This window comes from Alligator sinensis, unplaced genomic scaffold, assembly GCF_000455745.1.
Source record: "Alligator sinensis unplaced genomic scaffold, ASM45574v1 scaffold444_1, whole genome shotgun sequence".
In the NCBI taxonomy this organism is placed as follows: Eukaryota; Metazoa; Chordata; order Crocodylia; family Alligatoridae; genus Alligator; species Alligator sinensis.
This window is the reverse complement of record NW_005841886.1, coordinates 3,515,220-3,541,701: the sequence shown is the minus strand read 5'-3', so window position 1 is coordinate 3,541,701 and position 26,482 is coordinate 3,515,220. Positions and strand designations below refer to the sequence as shown.

Genomic DNA, 26,482 nt, shown 5'->3' with positions numbered 1-26,482 from the left:
AAAGTGTGTGGGGGCGGGGGGGTGGGGAGGGGGAGGAGAGAGCACTCTTTAGCCATAGAAACTGCCTTTGGGAGCCCTGCTAAGGGCCTATCCACAGTGAGGTCTGGTGGCAAGCCAGTCCCAAAGAGTTAATTAGGCCTCAAGGGAATAAGGATTTAGATTTAAAATCAATTGCCACTGAAGAGAAACACACTTCATTCAAAAGCTTGTCTAAGTCTATTCCAACCATGCAGTTGGTCCAATAAAAGATGTCACCCACAACAATCCTTGCCACTGGATGCTGCTTCAGTGATGCAACCCACCTTGGGTAAGGCAGAGCTAACACTCCTTGGGTGAAGCAAAGGTGAAGATCAGGTGCTTATTTCCATCTGAGTGTCAGAAGCAGATCTGACCAGAACAGGAGGAAAGCTCTGAGTTGGGGGAGGGGTTCCCCACAGCTGTGCACCATCTCCCCTTTCTGCCCCTCTCCCTCCGGTCTGGCACAAACTCTCTCAACCAGATCATGAACTAATATAAATCAAGGGAACCCCACAGGTGTCTATGGGGCTGCCCCCACATGCACTGAATGGGAATCAGATCCTGTCTTTAGCCCCCCATTTGCAGTTAGTATGTGACTCTGTTGTGGGGTCAGGCTCAGAGAGGATCACACAAAAGTGCTGGTCTATTCCCTGCATCTGAGCATCAGCATTGCTGCATTTGTTCCTCTGAGTCCCTAAGACCCTGTTGATTTCTCTTCTCCTTAATGGAAGAATTTGAAGTAGTGGTTTCAATAGTGGTTTCACTGGATGAGAAGGGGATGCTTTAAGAGGTTGCTGGGTATGGACTGACCCTATGATTCCCTCTGGCTTTCAGGCTCCCCAGCTGACCGATCCAGCCTGGACTGCCCTTAGTTATGGCCTGAAGCCTGCTGTCCTGGCAGGAGAGCTGAGCACACTCAATACTAGCCAGGACCCTTCTAGAGCTTGGACATGGATCAGAACCACTGGGCTTTGCCAAATTGGCCCAGAGATTAAAGGAAAAACTGAAGAGAGAAGGGAGTGAACTCTGTGGAAAACTGAAGAAAGAAGGGAGTGAATAGCACCCCAACTCCCCCCTCCTTCAAGTGGTAATATTAGACAAGCCTAGACTTGAACCCACTGCAGACTGAGTATAGAGCCCCATCACCTGCACCCATGGGTGGATCTAGGATTTTGTAAAGGGAGGTACAAATGATATGCTGCATCATCACATATAGCATGACACATTTTTCTCCAGTTAAAGAAAAACTACAGGCTTTAATAATAAGCTTCAGGCCTATTGCTATATGTTCGGTTTAGGATCAAAGCAAAAACAAATATAACTTTATGGAAAAGTTCACTGATTTGCTAGCTTATATATTAAGTTTAAAAAGCACAACACGCTAGGCAAAAATGTTCAAAATAGACTCATAGAATCACAGAAAATTAGGGTTGGAAAAGACCTCAGAAAGTCATTTAGTCCAACCCTGCAAATAGTCAAAAGATATTGTTTCTTTAATACTGCAGTCATTATAGTTAAATATAAATGTTTTATATTCAATTTGATAAAACAAAATCTAGCCTCCTTGAAAATCTTAACAATGTCTCCAGTACTTCACTGTCAGTCATTTCTACACCTGAATTAAGGTTTTTAGCTTAAATTAAAAACAGTTTGTAGAGCTGTGAAATGGAACAGAGACATTACTAGGAATGGCTAACAGACAGGCAAATAGAAGAAAGAAAGGCTACTTTGTAGAAGAAAGGATACTTTGAATAGTAGGACATTGGGTGCCTATACACATGCTCTGAAACATTATAATTAGAACAATTAATTAAGTCTGCTCCGTGTTCTAATTAGAACGCTCTAGCATCATCGCAGCATTACATGCATAAGCCCCCCCAAATGGCTGTTGTTGAATTAATTTTAGTTAAAGTGTCCTGTGGCCATTTTTAAATGTGCAGGGACTTAATACACATGATACTATGGCGTTTTAATTACAACAGTTCTCTGGAAACCACTCTAATTAAAACGCCTGCCCCCCAGCATGTGTCCAGGCACCTATTAAGTCCATTAACAAGGAAGGGGGGTCATTAACACCTATGGAATGGAGAGAGATTAACAGGAACCAGGTAGATCATAATGAGCCTTGAAATCAATTGACTCCTTCAGTGCTGCCTGACTAGAAATGCTGTTGCCCTTACCAGGCAGTTGGCTTTAAAGTTTGGGGAATCAAAGGGAGGTGCAACTGCACAACTGCCCCCACCCCAGATCTGCCCCTGCCTACACCCACTGAGCAAACAGACCAGCTCAGGCAGCCAGCCAGTTGGGGACATAGTCCATGGTACTGGTTAGAGGGAGCTATGCCCTCTTTTAGTTGGTTATCTGCAGCTCCAGGCACACCAGGGCAGTTCAGACCAGTCTGAAAGTGCCTTGATAAATGGAATGGAGCCACCTCAGCTGTACAAGACAAGGGACTCATATGGTCAATGACAGGCTGAGTGACAGCTGGAAAAGCAGCTTGACCACAACAGCTCTGGGTGTGTTTATAAATCAAACGAGCCCTCCTGCCAAGAACACCTTGATGCACCAGTTGTCCCCAGGCAGAGATCACCGTCCTTCTCATAGCCACCCCACCATTCCCCATGACTCCTTAAAATATAGCCCAGGAGTCAGAGCTAGAGAGAAGGAATGCCATTCCCTTGGTGCCAGCATAAGAGCAGGGCATAAACCCCAGCCTGAGGGGTTGGAGGGGGCCATGGCCCAGCATTTTAAGCAGCATCTCTCCACCAGCCCCCAGCATGGCTGGGCACTTACCTCATGGGTCTTCCAGCTGGAGCTGGTCAGGCGGGTGCCCTTGTTGCTCTCTGATGGTTTGTGGTTCCCATCTAATGAGGAGGAACCTGTGTATAAACAAGTTGCCCGTCAGTCAAGTCCTGGACCTCTTGTCAGCACTGGTGAAGCTTCAGGGGCCCAGCCATGCCCAGCCCATCTCCACTCCGTGGGGCTGGCACAATACCAGAGCCATGGGGGGCAGGTTATATCCCCTCCCCTGCCTTCTGCTTCTCCTGTGAAGGGCTGATGCGCTCTAGGCCTCTGGGTTACAGCCTGGTCTATGTTGAGGTTCTGGGAGGAAAGAGGTAAAGACAGCTCCTTCCAGCATGGAGCAGAGGGTCTCAGGGGCTCAGTGGCTTTGGAGAAGGGGCAGCACTTTCCAGAACAGAGAGGATTACCTGGATGGAAAAGGATGTTTTAATGGCCACCACTGGAGCCCTCTGTCTTTTCTGTCTCTCTCCCCATAGACTATGCAAGCTCTCTCATCTGGCTCCTCCTGACCCCACAGTCCCTACCCCCCAACCCCACTCTACATAGAAGCTGGCACCAACTGCTCTCTGCCAGAAGGGATGACTGGTGTCCCCAGCACTGGAGCAGACTCGCATCATTTCTCAAGTGTTCCTGACTTTGGAGATGGTCTCCAGGTACCATAGGGAGGGGCTTTTACCCATCTGCACCTTCAGAGGCACTGGCAGCTCCCAGTGACAGGCTGGAGTTGTGCCCCACTATGCTGGCCTCAGTGCTTCCTCCTGCTGAGTGTGTGGGATGGTGCTGCCACTTTTTCACTGGGGTTGGGCCAGGCAAACATTAGATCTAGTCAGAAGACTAGTAGGTCTCTTTGTCATAGCAGCCAGCCACCAGGAACCCTTTGGTGCTGACCCACCTATGATGTATGTCCAGGAAAAGCTCCCCCAACACACATATGAAGGGGCTAGACCCAGGATTTGGCAAAGGGGTGTGGGAGCATCCATCCGCACTACAGGGGTGGCTGCACACCCATTCCCAGCCTGCTCCCAACCCACCACACCATGGGAACCTCTGGGGACTTTTCAAAGTCTCCAAAGTATGTAAGAATACCCCCAACCCTCCCTCCATGTTCAAAGACATGTGCCCTCCCCTCCCCTCTCCTCCTCCCCTGCCTGCCACTGCTGCATTCCCCACTCTCCCAGGGCCAGGGGAAGCTTCAATGCCACTCCTGCCTGCTCCAGCCAGGCTGTGCAGGGATTGAATTCAGCTGGGAATAGCAGGGCAGCAGCAGTGGTGGGGGGGGTGTTGGTTCCCCAACACTGCCCAGTCCCCAGGGAGCAGGCGTGGGGAGGGGAAACCCCCACCCATTCCTGCCGATGTTCCCAGCTGAGCCCAGCCCCTGTGCAGCCTAGCTGGAGTGGACAGGAGAAGCTTTAAAGCTTCTTCTGCCTCTGGGACAGCAGGGAAAGCAGGCAGCAGGTAAGGGAGGAAGGGAGGGGAAGGGACATGCCTTTGAGCATGGAGGGGGGGATGGGGGATCCTTACATGCTTTCAGACTTTAAAAAAGCCCCCAGAGGTTCCCACATCCCATGGTCCAGATTGAAAGGGCGGGTGGGTGCAGCCATGTCACTGCACCCCCTCTGGATCCACCCCTACATACACATGTCCCCTGCTCCCCAGTGCTCTAACTTGCTGCTTGGGAGATGTGACCAGTATAACTACAACCTGCACAGACAGAGGGATGGGAATGGTCCAGCAGGATATAACTTATCCCCTCCAGCTAGCTCACTTCCATATGTCCCATGCAATAGGACACTCTACCACTCCCTTTGGCAGACAGTCTCAGGACCCTAGGAGCGCCTTGTCAACCAGAGCCTCCCAAGCCCACGTTTCCCTCAGCTCAGTTCCATTCCTGTAAGATCCTCCTGATGCTGCTCCTCCCTCCATACCTCTCTGCCATCCCTGACTGTATGGCGACCATTCTCACCTGCCCCTTAGGCACAGTCTGGTCACAGCTGACGTGAGGCAAGGCCTTGCAGACAGACTAGTCGATCCCACCTACCTGACAGCTCAGAGCACCCAGAGCCGATGTCCAGGTGGAGAGCAAGGACAGGTTTCTAGCACTTCCATTCTATAAACCCCCGCCCACCTCTTGCTCAGCTGGGATGCCCGGCCGTCCCGCCCCCAAATTCCTGCCCCAAGTGGCTCTTGTGTTCATAGTAAATTGAAAAGCACTTTGATTTGCTGACAGTAAACACAGGCCCCCCCTGGCCATGGGACCAGCCCTCAGGCATGGATTGGAGTGGTTCATTCTCAGAGGGAGCTGACCATTTTGGGGAGATGTATAGGACTGGGACCTGCTGACGGAGGTACAGGTCCCATAGTTACCCCCCATGCTTCCACTCTGGTCAAGAGCCATGTTCCCTTTCAACATCCCTTCCCCCAGCAACCAGTAGGGGATGCTGCAGAGCCAGGCCCCTGCCTTTCACACACCAAAGCTGAGCCCTGTTGTTTTCAGTGAAAAAAACCTGAGTTCAGGTCTTGGCTTGGACCCCCATGTGGAGTAAATCCCATGCACTAGTCCAGCCCTGCAGGACAGCTGCTGAGGCATGCTGGATGGAGGTACACCCTACCCATGCTCAACCTTTATCTCTGCCTCTCCCACTGATGGATGCTGTCCTCATAGGGATGATGCTCTAAACTGGAAGGAAGCTCATAACTCCCAGGTCCCCCCACACATGCCACGGTGGGTTCACACTGGTGCACATCATCTCCAGCCCAGGGGCAGAAGGGTGAAGAGTGAGAGCTAACGACTATATGAGGACCCAGGAAAACCCCTTGCTTGTATAGTGCCATGTAGGGGTAGCTTTGCTGCTGTACCAACAGGGATGTCGGCAGTGCCCCAGCTGCTTTTTGTGGTGCCCGCAGTGTGTGTGGCATTCCAAAGCCCTGGCACAGCAATGCTGTGGCTCTCAGGATGAATGTCCCACGGGCACCAGCTTAGAGTGCACACACCTTCCCTGAGAGAGAGACACACATTGCCCGGACTCTCACATCACCATGCACTCACCCAGAATGGGCCAGAACACACACACACACACACACACACACACACACACACACACCCAGCACAGAGGCACACCCTCACCCAGCTCACACTGTTACATTCCTCCAGGCTTCCAAATTCAGGGCAGACCCAGGCAGGTCCCCACACACAGAGCCAATCAGTGCACAGCGACCCACAATCAATCTTACTCATTGTTGCTCTTAACAATGCTCACATAAACCGAGAAACCAGTCACCCCTAGAGCCGCCTTCTGCCAGCTGCTGACAGTAACAGGTCAGCCCCAAGTGGCTTCTGTCTTCACTCCAAACAAACCCTTTATTTAGCATCAATAACTGGGCAGTTATGCTGAAATGAGCAGCAATATCCTGCGGGGTCATTGCCTTGCCAACATCAATACACAGGTCATGACGTCAGTCTCTAGAGGCATATGAATGCTTTGCAAGACCAGCTCCAAGGGAGGAGGGGGGAGGGGGTGCTGGGAAGCTTGGAAAACCCTGCCCCAAGGAACAGTGCCCATGGGTGGGGAGAGTGCCAGGCTGAGTGTATTGGTACCACATGTGCCCCTTCCAAGACCAAAATGCCTGCTGATTGTCAATGGCATGTTGGGTCATTGAGTCCTCTCTTCCCTTCCAAGCTCTTCACTTCTTTGGAAAAACAGGGGAAGGATTAGGGAGTCCACAGGTGAAACTGGTTGAAGATGCCTTTGTCCTGAGAGATGCACCCATAGCACAAAGCCTGGCATCAGGCCTGGACTTTCCCAGCATTTGTGGGAAACTCTAACCTGGGCTCATGCTCTGGCCTGTCTCAGTGTGAGGAGAGTTGTGGGGAAAGGGGGCAGCAACTAAGTTCAGATCTGGATCTAGATCTACTTCCCGATGTCCCCCACATCCTCTCTGCACAGCAAGGACAGTAGGTCAAACCCCAGGTCATTGTGACAGGCTCTGGCCCATAGTTAGATCTACACTGATCTCACCCCTCACCCCACCAGGCCTTTCCAGAACAGCTCCCACCCGTCTCCTGCCCTGTTGGGTCACTCACTCTGCCCATTGCCATCACGCCTCTGATATTCTCCTGCCTTGCCCAGGGGCCCCAACTCCATTCTCCTCCTCTTATTCAGGTCATAAGCTGTTTTGCGACCGGACAAGTACTGGCTGAAAGACACACACCATGGGAAGATGTAGTTAGCACCCATCATGTCAGTAAAGCAGCTCAGGGTCAGGCCAGTGGGGGCTGAGAGCTCTGGTCAGGGGGGGAATGGCAATGTAATCATAATATGCCTGTTCCTTGTTCCCAGAGCGAGGCCCAGGGTGGGAACGCCCAGGGTGGCAACTCTGCAGATGCACGGTTGGTGAGGTAGAGGGACATCTTCCCTGGCTTTGGCTCTTCCACAGAGAACACTCCGCTGCCAGGCTTAGCAAGGGGGCCAAGGGCTGAATGGTCTGCAGAGACTGAGCTCTGGGGGCCATCTCAGTGGTGCTGCCCAGAGGCTACCCAGAGGAGCTGGTCTTTAGTCCAGGCCTGTGTGAGTGACAAGGCTTGCTGACCTGAGTGACAGGGGTCAGATCAGGACTTGCATCCTTAGGTTCACAATTTGGTCCCTTGCCCCGACCGCTAATAGCAAGTGAAGAGAAGCAGTTTCTCCCCAGGCAACTGGGACTCACCGGAAGGGATTCCACACCCTCCTCTTGCCAGGGCGTGAGGTGCTGTCCTGCAAACCCACTTGGCCTCTGTCTCCTACATAAAACAGGCTGCAGCATTAATCTGAGACCACCCCACACAGTGAACACAGCCCCCAGACAGGATCCTACCCATACTCTAAGGCAGGTCAAGTCCATGTTTCTGGACTGATGGCAGACCCTCTCCCAGGCCCTGCTGGCACTGCTACCCTGCCCCCACCCTGAGCTGCACCCACATCTAATCAACCTCATGGCATCACAACCCCCACCCAAACTGCTCTGCGCTGGTGAATAACAAGAAGTTCTGGTGCTGACTTCCTTGTGGACAAGCAGGTGCCCGCTGTGGAATTCAACCACTATTTGCATTTCGGCTGGTTCCAAATGGTGCTAGTGCAGGAAAAAGCAGGAGATGAATGCATGCATACTCATATGTCTTCTCCCACAGGGCCCCACTTAGTGGAATAGGGCATAGCACAGCGGCCATCCAGTGAGCAGGCCCAGGGTGGATCTGCTACCTGAGTTCAGGTGAAATGGGATGGGGCGGGGGCTTGCAGGGTTTGCTTTTTTGAATCCCAAAGCCCTGCCCACACCCACATTCTCCCCAGGCCCAGAGGTGACACATATACCGTGCCTTTACCACCCCCACACTGCTACTAGACACACACACACACACACACACACACACACACTCCTCAGGCCCAAACATACACATAAACAGCCTTCTCCATATCCAGGCTGCTACATACCCAGACACATACATACATGTACTCCACATATGCCTGTCTCACACACCCAGAAAAATAGGTACCAGCCCACACCCATTTGTGCAACACATTGGCACACATACATACTCAAGGGAACTTCCACAGCCCTGGTGTGGGGCCACATGAATCAGGACTGGGGCAGGGTGAAGATGGTGCTCCTCACTGCATGATTTAGGCACGTCCTTAGCTCAGAGATTGACTTCAGGAGGGTTTGTCCTGATTTTGGGGCTTCCAGATTCAAGGGGCTTCCTCTGGGGTTCAGAATCCAGGACAATGGTGAAGGGGGAGGACTTGGCTCTCTCCTTGGGAAAGGGCCAGGCTGCAGAGAGTCTGTGCTTTGTAGCTGCTGCTAAAGTGCTCTAGCTGCTTGTGCTCTTAGCTGTACAGATCCTTGTTCCAATCCCCACTGTATTGGCCAGACTGTCCCCCTTGTGCACTGCTGTGCCTAGTCCCTGCTTTCTCCCTTTCCTGACATCTTCGGAATGGCAGGCTTTTTACAGTGTCAGACATCTGAATGCACCTTAAAATGTAGCCCAGGGGTCAGAGCACCAAACTAGCTGCCAAAATAGGCCTCTGCTGTAAATTGGTCTCTGACAATGGCTTGCTTGGTAAACTTGGTCACATCATTCCACTGTTCTCCCTCTGTCCATAAAGAACTACTTTACTTTCTTGCTTCTCTCAGGAGAGTGCTGAGGGTTGATCATGCTTGATGCTGGGAATGTCACATCTTTTCTCCTTGCTTCTCCTTCTCTTCCCTCTCTTTGTGTTGCTTGCTCAGACTTCCTAACTGTATGTACAGCACCTAGTGTAGGGATACCCTGAATGAAGCCTTTTGATGCCACTGGCATGGAAATGAAAAGAGCAATGGAGAAGGGCTTTGAAGATGGAACATATGGCCCTCGGTATAGGATGCTCAAAATGGGTGCTGCATAAGCCACCAGAAGATGGCAATGTTGAAACCAGACAAATACACTACCTTTAACATTATGACTCAGGGGTGTCAACAATGCTGCCTGCAAAGAAAGCCATGCCCCTAGAGGAGTTAGGAATTTGGGGGTGGGGTCAGGAGGCATGAGGATCCCCACTAAAATGCAGGGTCTAGAGCCCTGCTGGGGATGTGGGTAGGCAACAGGGGGCAGGCAACAGCTACATTGGCCCCTGCAGCTCCTTCACACTGCTCACCCTGCCACCACTCACCCCCCAATATAATTTGTATTGGTTTCATGCATGGCATGGACATAAATTCCATTGGGCTCCAGAGCAGACAGTTGTTCAGCTTGTCCAGGGTTCCTGCATGTGCCTCACCAGTACATGGCAGGGTGCAGGGATTAGCTTGCTTGCCTTGAGCAAACAGCTGCCCCAGGATAAGCTGTGAACAAATGATGCGCACACTGGTGCAACTTGTAGTTTTACCAGAATAATTCTACATCAGCTCAGAGCAGGTAAAACTGGTGCAGGGCTGTATATCATCTTTGTTATCCTGGTGTAAAGGCTGATTACACCAGAATAAACATGTCATGTGCCCAGACCTTTTGCTGATACTTGGCTTTGGCTATATGTGTAAATGTGGGGAAGCTGGCACTGAGCACTGCTGCTGCCTGGCACCATGGCTGCTTCTGGGACACTCCCCCATCACAGCCTGGCACCCAAGGGATGATCCCAAGAAAGTAGCTGGAGAGCAAGAGATAATGGAAGCTCGGGACTGCCCAGTTATCATTGGGTGGGCACCACTGAGTTTAAAGCCACAAAGCATTAGACCTCGTTTATCACTGTTGCTTTCAGAGTTATTTAGCTTCTGAGATTATAGCACATTAAAAAGCACATAAACACTGCTCAAATGAGTAAACAGGACTGCATGAATTGCACCCCTGTGCCAAAGGAACATCACAGATATTTATAGGCCAAAGAAACTGTTGAGAGATGAGTCAAGTTATTTGAACAAAGCCTAGGGCATTGATTCCTTGGAACTGGCTTGGATGCACCAGCTGAAACAATATTATCCATTAAAAAGGAATCCATGTGCCTCAGGCTTCTTTCTCTTTAGCTTGTCACAGCACCTATGCCTTAGTGGTGGAGTTTTAATCGTTCAAATGCTCTGCCCTTCTTACTTCACCTTAGGACCTCGACTTGTTTTAGAGGTGTTAAGGGATTAAATCATGTGAGGTTCCAAAGGATCTTTATCCTTGCCAAGGGAATGCAGCCACCTTTGAGGGAGAGTGGGGAACTGAGCAGCTGCTTAATTCTGCACAACAGTTTAGGACAGGAAGTGACAAAAACCCCTGAGTTCAACGGAAATAACAATATGAAATGTAGACAAGGGATTGTAACCACCCAATGAACACAGGGCTACAAGCCTCCTGCTCTTCACATTACTGCTTATGGTTTGTATGTGAGAAGAAAGCACCTTGGGCTACTGGACAGGGTGCCGAATTGGGATTCTGGGGGCATTCGTGATCACAAAGGGACAGGAGTCTCTGCCCTAGCAGCTTACTGGACTATTCTCTCAGAAGTGATTCAGACCCCATCTACTGAAGAATCATCTCCTCCTGCAGGCTCCATCCACAGCATCACCCAGCCTGACCCTGCACAGAGCTCACTGCTGCTCAGAAATCCAGGAAGGCTCATCATTCCAGGCACATACAAGATCCACATTCCCCCAGTCCTATACATGAGTATCCCTAAGGGGCCAACTGCCTTGTGTGCCACTGAAGCAGTGGAGTGCCACTTCTACTTTACCTCATAGATTGACTTGTCCAAGGTCACCCAATAAACTCATGGCTGGTCTGGTGACTGAACTCAGCCTCCTAAATCCCAGTGCAGTGCCCTGTCCTCTAGCCCATGGCATCCCTCTCTCCCCCACTCACACCACCCTCATCTACCATGACATTCCTCTGGCATGATCCGTCATTGATCACTGCATTTCTTGCTCCTCTGTGAATGCCCCCATTGCAGTGGGTTATTTCTGCCACCCTATCCCATCACATCCAGCCGCGCATTTCCTGTGCAGACGCATACATGGGGTATTATCTCCAGCTCATCTGGAAGAACCTTGCACAGGCAGAGCTAAACTATTGCTGTAGGTGTAGCCCTTTATTCTGCATTATTTGCATGTATCCTGTCTGGATATCCTGTGCACAGAGGCACCTTGTTGCACATCCAGAACATGGGTATACCAGTGTTTACCATAGCACCTGGGCGGAGTCCCAGGAGCCCAGGGTTTTCCTGTCCTAGAAGCTCCCTCCAGCCTGGCATCCAGGCTCCAGCAGTGGACAGGAAGTCATGATAACCCTTCCTAATGTGCCTGATGAATGGTAGAACATAGAGGACCCAGACAGCGTGCCCTGCCCTCTCCATGCCCTACTACAAGCCTCAGTACTCAATACTTCTAGCACTACTACAAGCCTAGAAGCTCCTATCCTACTCCCCTCCCCCCCGCCTCCCCCCACGCCCAGACACCCCCCTGTTAACCCTTAATGAGCCTGATGCATAGGGCTACTCACTGTCTTGCTCGCCCAGTGCAACATCTGATAGCTTCTGCTCAGGATCTTCATAGTTCTCCAGGCCCAGATTCTCCCTCATAGCAGCTTCATAGTCCTCCTAAGGAGAGACAGGAGAGCATCTTTCAGAGTTACACCTCCCTGCTGTGCAGTGTGGCTTGGGCAGATCATCCCAGTGCACTAGCCCTACAGCAGAGCTTGGAGTCTGGTCTTCCCAACTCTTCTGGGTATACAGATGTGCCCATGAGCCAGCCCATGGAGAGGGAGCCAGCAGGCTCTGAATGCTGCTTGTGGTAGGGACACCAGCATAGGGTAGGGAAGGTATCTGTATAGTGATTCCCCTGGTGGGACTACTACAGAGGGTAAGTTGAGCCACCAGGTTAAATCTCTGTGGGCAACTGCAGCACACTGTGAAGTAGGGTGTCTACAGAGTGAGTTCCTATGGGTGGCTGTAGCACACTATGAAATGGGGCACCCCTATGGTAGGTCACTATGAGCAGTTGTAGCACACTATGAAGTGGGATGTCTGTACAGCGTTTCCTCTAATGATGTGTGACTGTAGCACCCTATAAAGTGGAAGATAGCCAATGTGGTCCCCATCTTTAAGAAAGGGAGGAGGGAGGACCTGGGCAACTATAGGCCCGTCAGTCTTACCTCAATCCTGGGGAAACTCTTTGAGAAGATCATCAAGGAGCACATCTGTGATGGGCCGGCATCGGGGATGATGCTCAAGGGCAACCAGCACGGTTTCATTAGGGGCAGGTCATGTCAGACCAACCTGATTGCCTTTTACAATCAGGTCACAAAAGCACTGGATGCAGGTGTCGCCGTGGATGTAGTCTTTCTGGACTTCAGCAAGGCCTTTGACACTGTTGCCCACTCCATCCTCATTAAAAAACTAGGCAACTGTGGCATTGATGCCTACACAGTCAGATGGATTGCTAATTGGCTGAAGGGTTGTACTCAGAGGGTGGTGGTGGACGGGTCATATTTGACCTGGGGGGAAGTGGGAAGCGGAGTCCCCCAGGGCTCGGTCCTTGGGCCCGCACTGTTCAATTTCTTTATCAGCAATTTGGAGGATGGGGTGAAAAGCAACCTGTTCAAATTTGCTGATGATACCAAAATTTTGGGTGAGGTGGGCATGCTAGTAGGGGGGGAAAGACTGCAGAAAGACCTGGATAGGTTGCAAAGGTGGGCTAACAAAAACAGGATGCGTTTCAATACTGACAAGTGCAGGGTGCTGCACTTGGGCAGTAGTAACCAGCAGCACACTTATAAGATGGGAAACTCCCTTCTTGAGAGCACGGAGGCAGAAAGGGATCTTGGAGTCATCAATGACTCCAAGATGAACATGGGCCGACAATGCGAGGTCACGGTCGGCAGGGCTAACCGGACCATATCGTGCATCCACAGGTGCATCTCAAGTAGGGCCAAGGAGGTGATCCTCCCCCTCTATGCGACACTGGTCAGGCCACAGCTGGAGTACTGTGTCCAGTTCTGGGCACCCCACTTCAAGAGGGATGTGGACAACATTGAGAGGGTCCAGAGGAGGGCCACCCACATGATCCAGGGACAGCAGGGCAGACCCCACAACAAGAGGCTACAGGACCTGAACCTGTTCAGCCTTCACAAGAGAAGACTGAGGGGGGACCTGGTGACCGTCTATAAACTCACTAGGGGGGACCAGAAGGGTTTGGGGAAGACCTTGTTTCCCCTAGCGCCCCCCTGGGATAACAAGGAATAACGGCCACAAATTGTTGGAGAGTAGGTTTAGATTAGACATCCGTAAGAACTACTTCACAGTCAGGGCGGCTAGGATCTGGAACCAACTTCCAAGGGACGTGGTGCTGGCTCCTACCCTGGGGGTCTTTAAGAAGCGGCTCAGTGCCTACCTGGCTGGGGTCACTCGAGACCAGTTTCCCTCCTGCCCAGGCAGGGGGTCGGACTTGAAGATCTACAAGGTCCCTTCCGACCTGACTTCTATGATTCTATAATTCTATGAAAGTGTCCTGTCTCCACAGTAGCACTCTATGGAAGTGGAATCTGTACAGTATTCCCCAGTGACAGGTGATTGTCACAGTGTAAAGCATGGTGTCTGCACAGTGATCCTTGAAGGAGAGCCAGGCAGTAACATCCTGGCTGAATCGAGCAGGAACCAGGCTGGGCTGGTCGCCCCTACCTTATCTGGAGTGTCCATGGTTGGTTGGCGCTTTGTCACTCTTTCTGTGACTCTCACTCTCCAGCTGTCAGCCCGCAGGCAACATAACCCAATCGGCCAAAAGCTCTGGAAAGGCAAAGAGAGGAGAACCATGTTAGGCAGCCAAGAGCAGGCTAGGAATGACCTGGCCCACACCAGGATCCCTGTGCCCATCCAAGAGCAGGGTGCTGACATGGTGCAAACCTGCCCCCACCCTGAGACACAGCAGCACCCTGCCTCCCATTGCCAAAATACGGCAGAGCCCTGCTTCCACCCTAAGACCTAGCAGTGCCCAGACCTCACCCCAAGACACAGCTGCCCCCGGATCTACATGCCCCTGCATAGGACCCCAAGGTATGGGCAAGGTAGTGGAGTCCAAGCCTTGCCTGTAGGCTCAGGGCTGGTTTGGAGAGGGCATGTGCTTGCATCATTCAGCTCCTGGCCTAGTGGCAAGCTCCTGGTTGACTTTGGGCAAGCTCCCATCACCTGGTACTACCCAATGCTTCACAGCCAGCACTTTGGGACAAGGGGCCTGCCTCTGCCTACTGGGGACATGGGGACTTCATTGCTTCTTTCTCTACCTTGTTGAGTTGGGCTGGGAGCTCTGGAGTGGGAACAGTCTCCCATCCCATGTATGTCCAGGTCTTGCCATAGTGAGTGGATCTTAGTCAAAGCCTTACACACTATTCTAGCACTCCTCATTCATCAGGGCTGGCAGTGGGTGCTTCAGGAACTGCTCCAGCTCCCTGGTGACATCTGTCCCTTGCTGCCAGCTCCCACCCACATGCAGATGGTGTTTCAGATTGTGAGAGAAGACTTGAGGGTTTTCTGGTATTTCCATCCAAGCTTCCTAGGCCACTGGAAATGATGCCTTTTGAATGCAGCCAGGAATGCATTTCAGGGGGTGTCGCAAGTTCCCCCTCCTCACATGTGCACACTCTTGGATATTCTTGCTGAACACAGGCTCCATGTAGGAGCTGGAGGGCACCATGTTCTCACCAGTGCTGGAGAGTTCCCTATGCAAAGAACAATGTCTCAGGTACTAACAGAGATACTGAGGCACTTCAGTGATTCACTGGGGATCCCACAGTAGGTCCTAAGCATGCTTGGGAAACCCATCTTGGGGCTAGGGACAGGCCAAAGGGCACTGAGGTAGCTAGGTTGAGCCTGTTTTAAACTGGTCTCTGAAATGCACTATATTTACAGTCAGACTGGGGCTGGCTCTGCACAGAGGCACTGATGAAAGGAGTAGTCTACAGTGGGACATTCCCTAGAGGAGACACTGCAGCATAGCTATTCTGGATTAGTTCCCCAAGCGGACACATTCATTCTGGAATAGGAGTGCCTCCATGAGAGGGTTACCTAGGAGAGATGTTTACTTCAAGTTTGCACTTTCCCTGATTGGGGAATATCTGCCCCAAGCAGACAAGCCTCCAACTTGAGGTGGAGTCTGAGCCCAGCTTACTGGCCAACTGCTGGTGGATGTGCTGGTGTCAGTTTAAACCTGGCTTATTCTAGTTTAGCCTAACTCAATTAGTGACAGGCTTAAACTAAGTCAAAATAAGCCTTCTGCTCCCCAAAATGGGTTTGCATAACTGTAACAGGGAACCAGAGACTCCCATTACTTTACAGGAGTAGCAGCAGCAGAGATCCCCAGGTCGGGGGTAAGATTCCCATTAGGGCCTGGCTGCAGGGACTAGGCAGCCAAGGAACCACACACTAGAGGGTTAATCTGGCCCTGGTTGTAAGCTGCCCAGAAGCTAGCCATCAGGCTCTATTTGGAAACCCCTATGGGTGGCTGGGGAGCAATATAAGCCCAGGGCCTGAGCCAGAGCAGGGAGTCTGGGAGAAGAGCTCCTGAGCAGGATGGCCACAAGACAGGGACTGCCTGGAATTTGAGCTGCCCTGGGGACTGCAAGTAAGACACTCACAGTTTGCAGGGAGTAGGACCCAGTATGGGGTCAATTTAGTTACAGACAGTGGGCTTACATTTTTGTTTAAACTTCAGGTTGGTGAACTGGGTGTGGCTACAGGGGGAGATGAGGAGGCCACAGAGGGGTGCTGAGGGGTGCACCTAGACCTGAGGTAGAATGGGGTACCTGAGGGGTGCATCAAGGTTTAAAGCCACAGGGGATCCTGAACAACACAGCATGTTTTGAGCCTTGCCAAGGAGCTGGGCTTAAGACACTGACTGGTGGAAGCTGGAGAGAGAGCCAGGAAAAGTGAGAGCTGTGGTCTGACGCTGTGAGGTTGAGGGCCAGAGCCCAAGAAGGGAGAAACCAGGGCCAGGGGTCCAAAGCCCATGAAAGGGTGACACAGGGCTGGAGCCAAGAAGCCAGGTCCAGCACAGTGGGGAGGGGAGGAGGCCAGGAGGGCCAAGACCCCCACAAGGGCGAAGGGGCCTAAGGAAGCCTGACATGAGACAGTAACTGATAACATCTGTGAGTAGGGTTTCCAGCTCTTTTTTAATTTATTCTGGGAAGTTTCCAGAATGCCAATGTGCCCGTGACACACAACACGAACATGCCCTCACACCTGTGTATATCTGTTACAGATTACAGTGCATAGACTTTACATCAGGAAGGCAAATACACATTACAGTCTCCTGGAGACTTATCTAATTCCTGGAGGGTTGGCAACCCTATCTGTGAGGCATGGGCATGTCTGTAAGGGCAGAAGGAGCCCATAAATAGTCCTTAAAGCAATGGGTGCCCTGGAGCACAGATGGGCCAGGGGAGCCCCCTTAATGCTTGAGGGGCAGGACTGGGACCAGTGGGGTCTGAGAGGGAGCTGATGGCTGGAGGATGGATGAGGGCTCACTCTGGGACCCTAGGGCAGCCTTCCTTTTTTCAAATCAACTATGTACATCAAGGTATGGCAGGTAAGAGAAGAGGGAGGGTGCCCAGGGACTCTGAGTAGAGCAGGAGCCACATAGCCACCAGGGGGTGTTATGGTTGTCCCAATGGGGCTTGAACCTGCTACAATTACTTAATTTAAATAGTTTTTTTAAGTGATTTACTTAAATCTGAGGCAACATTGATGAGTTGGTGAGGTGTTAGGGTCCAGCCCATGCCAGCACAGGCAATCTGGGTACCTTGAATAGTGTTTGTATTCAAATACAGACCCTTCATTCCCTCCCGGATCTTTACATAAGGGAGAGAAAAGCCAGGGCAGGGGGTCCAAACTTCTCTTGAAGTTCTGGGGCCCATCAATTCAAACCCAAAACTAGTAGCAAGCCTTAAGACTTGTCTCTTTGGTGGGTTGGCCTGGAACCCTAGATCCAGGGTATGCACAGCTCCCTCAAACTACAAGACTTCACAGCCCAAATCCACCTCTGATTTTGCATCTGGGCACACAGTGATTCCAGCTCAGGTGGTTTACAGTCTTAGCCAGCTGGTGGGTTCCCAGGCAGCAGTATTCAGTGCTGGCCTGTTTCTAAGCATTGTCTGGGGTGTCTGTTACCCTGAAAAAGCAAAATGACTTTGGAGCTGAGTGTTGGTTTCCTGCAAAATAACAGCTAAGCTAAAGGTAGTGTACTAGGTTTCCTGTCTAAAGGCAGCTGCATCTGGCTTGAGGAACAAGCATTAGGGTTGCACATACTGTGCAACACCCTGCTGGTGACCAGGGATTGCACTTCAGACCTTCAGCACCAAACCCACAGCCCTTCATATCCACAGCTAAAAGGAAAGCTGCCTGAGGGCAGTCTGTGATAGTAACTGAAGTTGGTCACTAGAGGGCAACACCCACATGCAAACCCTTACCCTCCACTTGCCCACAGTCCCTAGAGTGGGTCTAGGACAGGAACAGATCTCAGGAGTCCTGGATCCCCTCTCCATCCTCAAGACTCCTGCCTTCCTTGTGAGATGAGTCCAGGCCATCTGCAAGGCTATCAGGGCTTGGTCCTGGAGCCCTTGCACCTGGAATGGCTTAAGGAACTGGACTGTCAGGTTGAATTGGTGCTGTGTGTTACTAGCTTATGAGACTCCTGGCTTGCTCCTACCTCTCTAAGCCACCAAGCAGTATAGGGGGCATGATGTGGTGGTGATCCTATCCTGAGGCCTTGCTTGGCTTCCAGTCCTGAGTTTTCAGTGCCTTCCTGGCACTGTGAGGCAGCCTGCCACAGAGCTCAGGGCCTCCTTGAGCCCCTGCACAGCTGTGTCTGGTCTTGGAAGCCCTGACTGTGAGGTTAAAAGATGGCTCTGGGTCCACATTTGGTCTTTCATGTGCCGGTTTTGTCTACCAGCCACTAGGAAGGAATTGTTTAGGGTGGGGGTAAGGGTGTAGGAGATGGAGGTCCCTGTCACAGGGTGATGCAGACAACTGGCAAACTCACTGCTGTCTCACAGGGGATGGGGAATATCCAGGGCAGAGACACTGGTGGAAATGCAGTGTAGACCTGTCCATTCTGTGGGAGTGTAGGAGGGGAGCAGTGGGGTAAAGGGGGTTTCTGGGTCTTGACCTGATAACACTGGCTGCACCAGGAGAGATACAGTGTGTTCCCTGGCAGCTGCCCAGCTCATAGGAGCTCATGCTGTGGTATGGAGTCTGCCCTTGGCAGACCCTGCAGGAGCACCATGCCCAGAAAGCAAATGTCATATGGCTCAAGTATTCAGGCTGGGAACTTCAGGGGGCTGCAAGGAGTGATGCTCAGTTGGTGGCACTTTGCCAGTTATGCCAGCCTGAGCCTATTTGGTGCAAGGGGGTGCTGAGTCCTGGGAGGAGAGACATGGACACTGGACTCAGGAGTCATTACTGCTCTGCTTCTGGCTCTCTCACCCCATATCCCCTTTGCTGGGTACAAGATTCTTCTTTCCTTTCCCACACCCTTTTATGTGGCAGGGCCATGCCTTGTAGAACAGCTGTCATGCTCCATCCCACAGCCAGCTGCATTTCCATGGTGAGAAGAGCAAGCCCCATTCACAAAGTGCTGTGAAGTAGAAGGCATCCAATAGAAGGGAACCATTATGCACAGCTGAGATCCAGTCCTTCCTGCACAGTTACCTGGGGTTAGCTGCTCAGCAGGGAGAGGTGGGGCTGGTATTGCATCAGCTGTGTTCTGCTCCCAGCTGATAATACAGGGCCTGATCCCTCTGAGCTATCAACCCCCACTTGCAACTCCCTGCTGGGGGAAAGCATGCACCCTCGATCACTGCATATGCCTCTGTTAGCCCTGTGGGGGCCCAGCTTGGGAACCCCAAAAGACAAGCAGTGCAAGAGATCGTAGTTGGGTCTAGCTGAGCAGAGACAGACACCCAGGGGCTCTGCAAGGAAAGAGCAGAGGGTGCAATAGGACAGAGAAGAGCAAGGGAGAGGGGAGTTTGGGGTGGGGGCTACCTCTGTCCCTCAGGAACATTGAGGTTCTGGGATTGAGTGACAAGTGGCTGTCAATCATCTCCTCTCCAAATCCCTGCTCTCCCCCTCCCCTCACTGTGCTCCTTCAAGGAACTCAAGATGTCACTGTGGACAGACAATATAGAGTCCATATCTTGCTGCCACAATAGAGCAGTGAGACAGTGTACAGGATCTCTGCCCCTTTCTGCCACACTATAGAGCAGTGACCCACAGTATAGAATTGCATACCTCATGTCACAGTACAGAGCAGTGACCCACAACATGTAGTCTATACTCCCCTATTCCACACTATAGCAGTGAGCCACTATAAAACATCTATACTCCCCTATGCTGCCTTATATAGCAGTGAGCCACACTATAGTACCTATACACCCCTATGCCACAGTATTTAGCAATGCGAGCAACATTACAGAATCCATACCCCTTTCTGCCATAATATATAACACAGTGTCCTCCAGACCAGAGTCTATGCCCCCTCGGTGCCATGACATGCTGTAGTATACAGTTTATCAGCCTCTGCCATTCTGGCACCCCTCAAGCAATAGTAGTTGAACAATAAATGAGATACATCAAGACTGATCCTTTCCCTCCTCCCCAGGCCTGCACAGGGCTGAATAGGCTCCCATATAACCAGATGTCCATTCCTTGTACAAGGAGCATTTCAGCACTTGCCCCAGATCTGAGTATCAAAGCCAGAGCAATATGCTGATGCTCCCATGTGAGCCAGCTCTACTCATCTCGGAGCTAAGGCTGGAGGTCAGGAGCTCGCCACTTTGCCTGCTACCTAGCTTCTACCTTTAAAGGGAGACAGAGGTGTTGGGTTCCCGGCCCCCGGCCCCCCCCCGGGCCCCTGCCACTCCAGAGAGAAACCAGCATGCCCATCAACCAGCAGTGATCCTGGCATATGTCCATCCAGCCTACCAGCAGGACAGCTTAGTCTGCTCCTTTGGCTCACATCTCTATTCTTCCATGAGAACAATGGGGCTCTCAATAGCCCCATTCACACATGCTCCTGGGATCAGTCTACCATACTCTGCACATACTACAGAACAGATGCTGGCTCTGGTTACCCAGGCATAGCTCCCACATCTCCAGGGATGTAGAGAGCCAGTCCACCCAAATGCTGGTGCCCAAGTGACACACTAAGAGAGCACAAGATGCAAAAGAGAAGCCTGTGTGCATCTGAATGCCAGCTCTGTTGGAAGCCAGCTGGGGTCAGGGTGGGCTGCCTCATCCCTGGTATGGTGGGCACCTCCTTAGTGGCACTCAATGCCAGATAGTACCACTGTGCCTCAAACCCATCAGCCTTCCAGGACACATGGATATAATGTGTTCATGTCCCTCCTTCCCCCAACCCTCAAGTGAATGCACCCCTCTTGCCCCCCTCCCATCTCCCCTTTCAATCACCTTCCCCAGACAGCAGCCCCTGACAGATGGCAAAAGTAGCAGACTGACCTGGTACCAGGGGAGGTTCTGAGAAGGCTTCGGGGCCTCCTGGCTGGCTACCCTGCCTGGAGCCTCTGCTCAGCTGTGCTGGCCTGCTGCTGCACTGAGGGTAGACAGACCTGGGAGCTACTCAGGGCAGCTTCAAAGCCCTGAGTCACGCTCACCTCCCTAATCTCCTTGCCCCACCAGCTCTGTGCTCCTCTCCTGCCCCATCTAGATTCACCCCAGCCAAAGCCCAGTAAACAGGGATATCTGGGGAGACCATCTTGCAGAAGGCAAGCTCTCCCTCCCTGCCATGGTCTCTCCTTTGCACCTTCCCTAACCTTCTGCCCTTGGCTCCTGCAGGTTCCTGTGCCAGCTGCTTCACCAGTTTTTGCCAATTAGACTTGATGCCCCTTTTTTTTCTCTCAAGAGTGACTGTCCCAGCTTATGACATCTTGTTTATAAATCACTGGGGATTCCCTCTGGGGAAAGCCCTGAGGGCTGGGAACCCTCTCTGAATTTTGTTCATTTAAAAAAAAGCCTGTGCTTCTCACAAGAGTTTGCCTCTGGTTGGTGGCATGCAATGCTTTTCACAGAATCCTAGAACAGCAGGGCTGGAAGGGACCCCTGGAAGTCATCTAGCCCAAGCCCCTGCCTGAGGCAGGATCATTCCTATCCAACCCATCCCATACAAATCCTTGCCTAACCTATTACTAAAACTGCACTCTACTTTGTCACACAACTACAAGGCTTTTGGAGCAAGATGGAAGTTCCCACTGAATCTCACTATAGGGAGGTCTGTGTTTCCAAGACAGATCTGTCCATCTGTCCCTTGGGAATCAGTGAGAAACAAGTGTTCATCCTTGGGACCTATTGGGTTCAGATTGAGCCTTACCCAAAGCCAACAACAGTAAAAGGCAACACTGCCATTGGCTTCGCTGGCCTGCAGATCAGGTTCCAGGTGCCACCTGCTGGGTGCATGAGAAGTAGGTGTGTCTGGCCTGGACAAACCTGCTATGCTACCACAAGTTCTAGGCACATCAAGGTAGACCAGGCTTGATGTGCATCCTCCTGGCAGGCAGGTTCTATTGCAACATGTCACTGCAGCCTGGGCTCTGCCCACTGCCCATTTCTCCCTGAAGCCATGTGTCCAGAATCTGAGCGCTCATGTCTCCTGGCTATGTTTTCTTTGCAGCCCACGTGAGTGTGAGATTCTGTGAGTAACTGATGTGCAATAGACCAAGCTGCCAGCTATTCCACCAGACAGTCACATGTGCTTCATTACCAAATATGTGGCACACTGAAATGTAGGGGCAGAGCGACGTGCGCTGAATGTCAAATGGAAACAAGGCAAGGGATGTACTGCTGATTGCAAAGTTTATTTGCATATTCAGTTCAGCAAAAGCCCATGCAGCTGATCTTCCAACTTGCAGAGTCAGGGTCCCGCACCACAGACTGTAGGTCCCTCTTGCTGCAAAGAGCCTTAGAGAATTCTGAATGGCAGGTGCATTGTGTTGGAAAGCAGGCAGGCTGCTCAGCAGCACAGCAGGTGTGTGCTGCCTGGGTCTGCCCAAGCGCTCATTAAGACAGCAGATGTGTGTCACCTGGTCGTGACCAGAATGCTCAACAGTTCAGCAAATGTGCACTACCTGACTTACCCAGCATGCTCAGCAGGTGCATGGAAGCTGGACCACCCAAAATGCTCTGCAGTATGGAGGTGTGGAGTACCAGAGCTTAGCAAGGATGCAAAGAAGCACTGCAGGGCTGTTTATTGGGCCGAAAGATCATGGGCTTTGGCCCATCACAAAGTACTATAAGCCTCCCTTAATAAGGGAGGCCACTGGGGACACATCAACTAATTCCAGTGGACAAATAAAGAGAAAACAGGAAGGGGAGTGAGGTCATAGATTACTAACAAGGGATGCAGAAAGGAACACAGAGAGGTGCCCACTGCCCCTCAAGTGAGTCGAGGGAGCCTGTGGACGCTGACCAGTGAAACTCCACCTGGAGACAAAAGCAGTGACAGGAAAAGAGCCACACACTCGCCTGGGTTCCCCCTGGCCAGAGCCTCCTTCCTGGTCTTGTATATAGCCAACTTGTCCCAGCCAGAAATAGGTAGACTAGGAGGTCTTGGGGCTCTGTGGGGTCACAGACAGGGAGTGCATAACAAAAAAGGTGCAGGGAGAAGTGCAGCCAGAACCTCACCAGGAGGTGCTGGAGGAGTTAGAAGAGGGGCTGCAACCTGCCACACTCAAGGTAGACATGCACCAGGGTCTCCCTCTGTTGGCAAAAAGAGCAGTTGTCAGTGGTGTCTGGCATCAACCGGCTAACCAGAGAAGTGGCACTGTATGGGCACCTCACCAAACACCAGGGGAACCTGTCGCCCTGTTTTGACCAGTTTGCGTTCTGCATCAGGAGTGCCCTGTGGAAGACCAGGAACTTCCTGTTGTACAGGCACATGGACGTAGAGGTGGTAGGCTGTGTGAAAATGGCTCTGAGCAAACTCCAGACCTACTACTAGAAATTGGTATTGGAGGATGGAGAGGATGCAGCCAAAGCCACCTGGCACAGAGGCATGTGGCACAGGCATGTGCACCTTCCAACTTCCCCTGAGTGGAGAAGGGGGCAGTGACAGTGAGGAAAAGGAAGAGACAAGTGGAACTGAGGCCAGCGACAGCAACAGCAGCAGCAGCAGCGGGTCCTCCAGCAGGAGCTGGAGCAACAGTGACACGGACAGCAGGTGAGCTGAGTTTGTGACCCCACAAGCAGGCTGGGGATGAAAGGAAAGGGCTGCTTCATCTGAGAGACCAGAAGTTGCTTTTGTGTGTAGCGCACAATGTGGATATTGTAACAGGTTCGGGTGGCCAGCGGGCCTTTATATAGGCATGTGGGTGTGTTTTTTGTAGCCGGTTAAGGTTTTCTTTGTGGAGCGATACTCAAAGCATAGATATATATAACACCTTATATATATATATATAGACATGTACATTTTACCAAAAAAAAAAGAGATGTCAGTGGTGTCCATAAAGCACACCAGATACACATGCATGGTGATGGCTCCATGGAGGAGCTACCAGCTTTGGTCCCCAGTGACTTATGGGATCAAGGTGGAATACAGACTTATCCAGTGGGGACCCACACCCTCACTCTTGCTTAGGTTGTCCTTCAATTTGTTAGTGTGGCACAAGGGTGGGATAAGGGATTGTGCAGAGCATGAGCATGTAGAGTTGGTGGCGGTGGGCTGTTCGGAGGCAGACCGGGTTGGTATCCCCCAGCCTGCTGAGATGGTGGGGTAAGGAGCACTATGGGGCCTGCTGAGGCAGAGGCCCCACAACTAGCTCTGGAGGGCTGGGGGATACCAGTAGGTGGGGACAGTTCTCATGCAGGACCTGGTTGATATAGGTGAGGGCAGTGAGCGGCAGGGAAGCCTTTACCTCCTGGAGTAAGTGGCAGGGATTACACAGCATGGGCAGCTCCATGCACTGGGGCAGTACAGACGGATCCACCCACCCCTGCCTGGCATAGTCCAGGAGGTCCCGATATGAGAGGTGCTGGCCAGGACCATCCTCCAATGCATCCAGGGAACCTCCATCACTGGCCGCACCAGCTGCAGGTTTTTTAGCAGGGGCTCAGTGAGCAGGTCAGTGCCCTGGGTGACCATCTCTGGGGACTTGTGCTAAGAAGCACAAGTGGGTGTTTTACCTGGCCCTATCCAGAAGGCTCCCAGACTGCCTGTGAACAGAAGGTGCTTGTCATGGCTGCTCCTGGGCATGGGATGTCTGTCGTGGCTTTTTCCTTCTCTCCCCTCATGCACTGTAAGTGTGAACCTTGTCCCTAAAGGTGATGGAGTTACAGCTACTTATACCATATCAGGCTTGGGACCCAGATATGGTATAAGTAGGGCCCAGATAGTCAAGGCACATGCCTAGGCAGTCACAGGTCCCTAGTGAAGTTAACCCACATACTGGGACCCCTCCAGGACCCTGTTACACGGAGACCAAGGTGTGTTCCTAGCTGCAGCACTGGTTTACTAGGAGGCCTCAGTCTGACTCTTCTTAGTAGGATCCTGGCCAGGAAAGCAGGCTTGTGCCTCCATTTTCTGCATTGCAAAGGGAGAGAAACTGGGGAGACTTGGTGCTGGGAGCCCTGGGAAGCCACCTGCTTTCCTGCCTGAGCAGTAGGCTGCTGATGAGTCCTGCCACGCAGACAGCTCCAGAGCTGGTCTCCCAGGCTTTGTGTCACAGACCCAGGAACCTCCTTTTCCAGGCTCTCTAACTCAGTCATGGGGACCCTGGAGGCTCTGAACACCCAGGTGGAGCCAGACCTCTGGGGATCCTGGGCTCCCTGCTCTGGGGCCAAGACTCTCAGGAGATGGGCAGCTGGTGGCTCCATTTTATTCTGGAAAAATGGGCACTGGTGGAGAGGAAGGACTTGGCATTCCTCCCTACAAGAACCACCAGCTTTTCTGGCTCCTGTCCCAAGCTGGATTGAAAATGGCTTTTTTAACAGACTGGATTTCCCAGGGAAGAAAAATTCCAAGTTTAAAGTAGCTCTGGACCATTGCCCATGGCTGGTATGCAGTCCATGCCTGGACCTGAGGGCCCAGATGGCAGTAAAGGGCAGGGCCAACCTAGGGGGGTACAGGGCCCAGGGCAAATCAGCCTGTTTGGGGCCCCCATAACACTGCATGGGGCTGGTGGGACCCGCGCAAAGGCAGGGCATGGACTGGGGTCTCCCCTGCACCCAGGGGGTGTCTCCATGCTGGCGGCCCTAGGCAAACTTTCAGTATCGGGCCCACCTTTGCCAGAGATAATGATCATAATAATCAGACGATGGGGGAAAAAATTACCACTTTCGGGCACCCAGGCAGCTGCCCGGTTCGCCCATGCCTGTGTCCAGGTCTGCAGCCCTGGTAAGGGGGACAAGGAGAGCATGACTTGGTATAGCATCCTCCTCCTACAGACAACTGGCTGACTGGACAAGTGTCTCAACTGTTGGCTTGGGAGCCAAGACTCCTGTTGTCCCACTCCCAGCTCAGCCTTGGGGAAATTGCTTCTCTTCTGTCTTAATTTCTCCACCTGCAGGGGTGGGGGATATAACTTCCATGCCTTTGGAAAGCCCAAGGAGGTGTGGGAGTGAAAGCAGAGCAGGACATAAGCATCAGTGTCTCATAGGCATATCCAACCTCATTCTAACAACCCCCAATTCAACAACCCAACAGCTGGGATTGATCATTTTATTATGATGATGCTGCAAATTATAGCAAACAGCTTCTTTTGGTGAATGTTTCTCCTGGTCCCCTGGGGGCTCATTGGACTGTCCTGCATGTTCCACAGACTGTCCAGACCACACTATGGTGGGACAGGGGCAGCAGGGAAAAGATATTTCGGCCCCAGGGGACTGGCAGCAGTTGAAAGAAAATCAAACCTTTGTGGTTAAGTGCCATTATTTTGCCTAGATTGGTTTTATTTTAAGTTTATGTGGATGGCCTGTGTTTGCAAGGCATGTACCACATGATATAAAGCACCGACCTGCTCCCCGCTGGAGCCTTGTGCCAAGATCCAGAAGCTGTGATCCTTTTGTTCTATCTTTTGCAGACAGCAGTATGAGCCGGGACTGATAAGGAGCCTTCTCTGCAGCTTGGAAGGGGCCAGGGAGGCAGTGTGGACTTTGTAAAGGGGGGGGGGGGGGGGGGGGGGGGCCCG

General features: G+C 52.0%; 1 protein-coding gene across 5 annotated transcripts in view; it reads right to left on the bottom strand.

Moving 5' to 3' along the window:
* Positions 1-20,930, bottom strand: part of SLC4A1 (solute carrier family 4 member 1 (Diego blood group)) — a 41,543-nt gene extending 20,613 nt beyond the window's left edge. The window contains exons 1-6 of one of the 5 annotated variants that reach the window (XM_014517004.2): positions 20,805-20,930; positions 13,980-14,084; positions 11,804-11,900; positions 7,525-7,597; positions 6,902-7,014; positions 2,812-2,897 (exon numbers count right to left, since the gene is read on the bottom strand). In XM_014517004.2, coding sequence (XP_014372490.1) covers positions 2,812-2,897; positions 6,902-7,014; positions 7,525-7,597; positions 11,804-11,900; positions 13,980-13,997 — 387 coding nt within the window. In that variant the 5' untranslated portion in view covers positions 13,998-14,084; positions 20,805-20,930. Of the gene's footprint in view, positions 1-2,811; positions 2,898-3,013; positions 3,107-4,783; positions 4,986-6,901; positions 7,015-7,524; positions 7,598-11,803; positions 11,901-13,979; positions 14,085-20,804 lie in introns of those variants that run through there. The other 4 variants (XM_014517006.2, XM_025196893.1, XM_025196894.1 and 1 more) reach the window with 4 other exon arrangements.
* Positions 20,931-26,482: the final 5,552 nt, after the last annotated feature.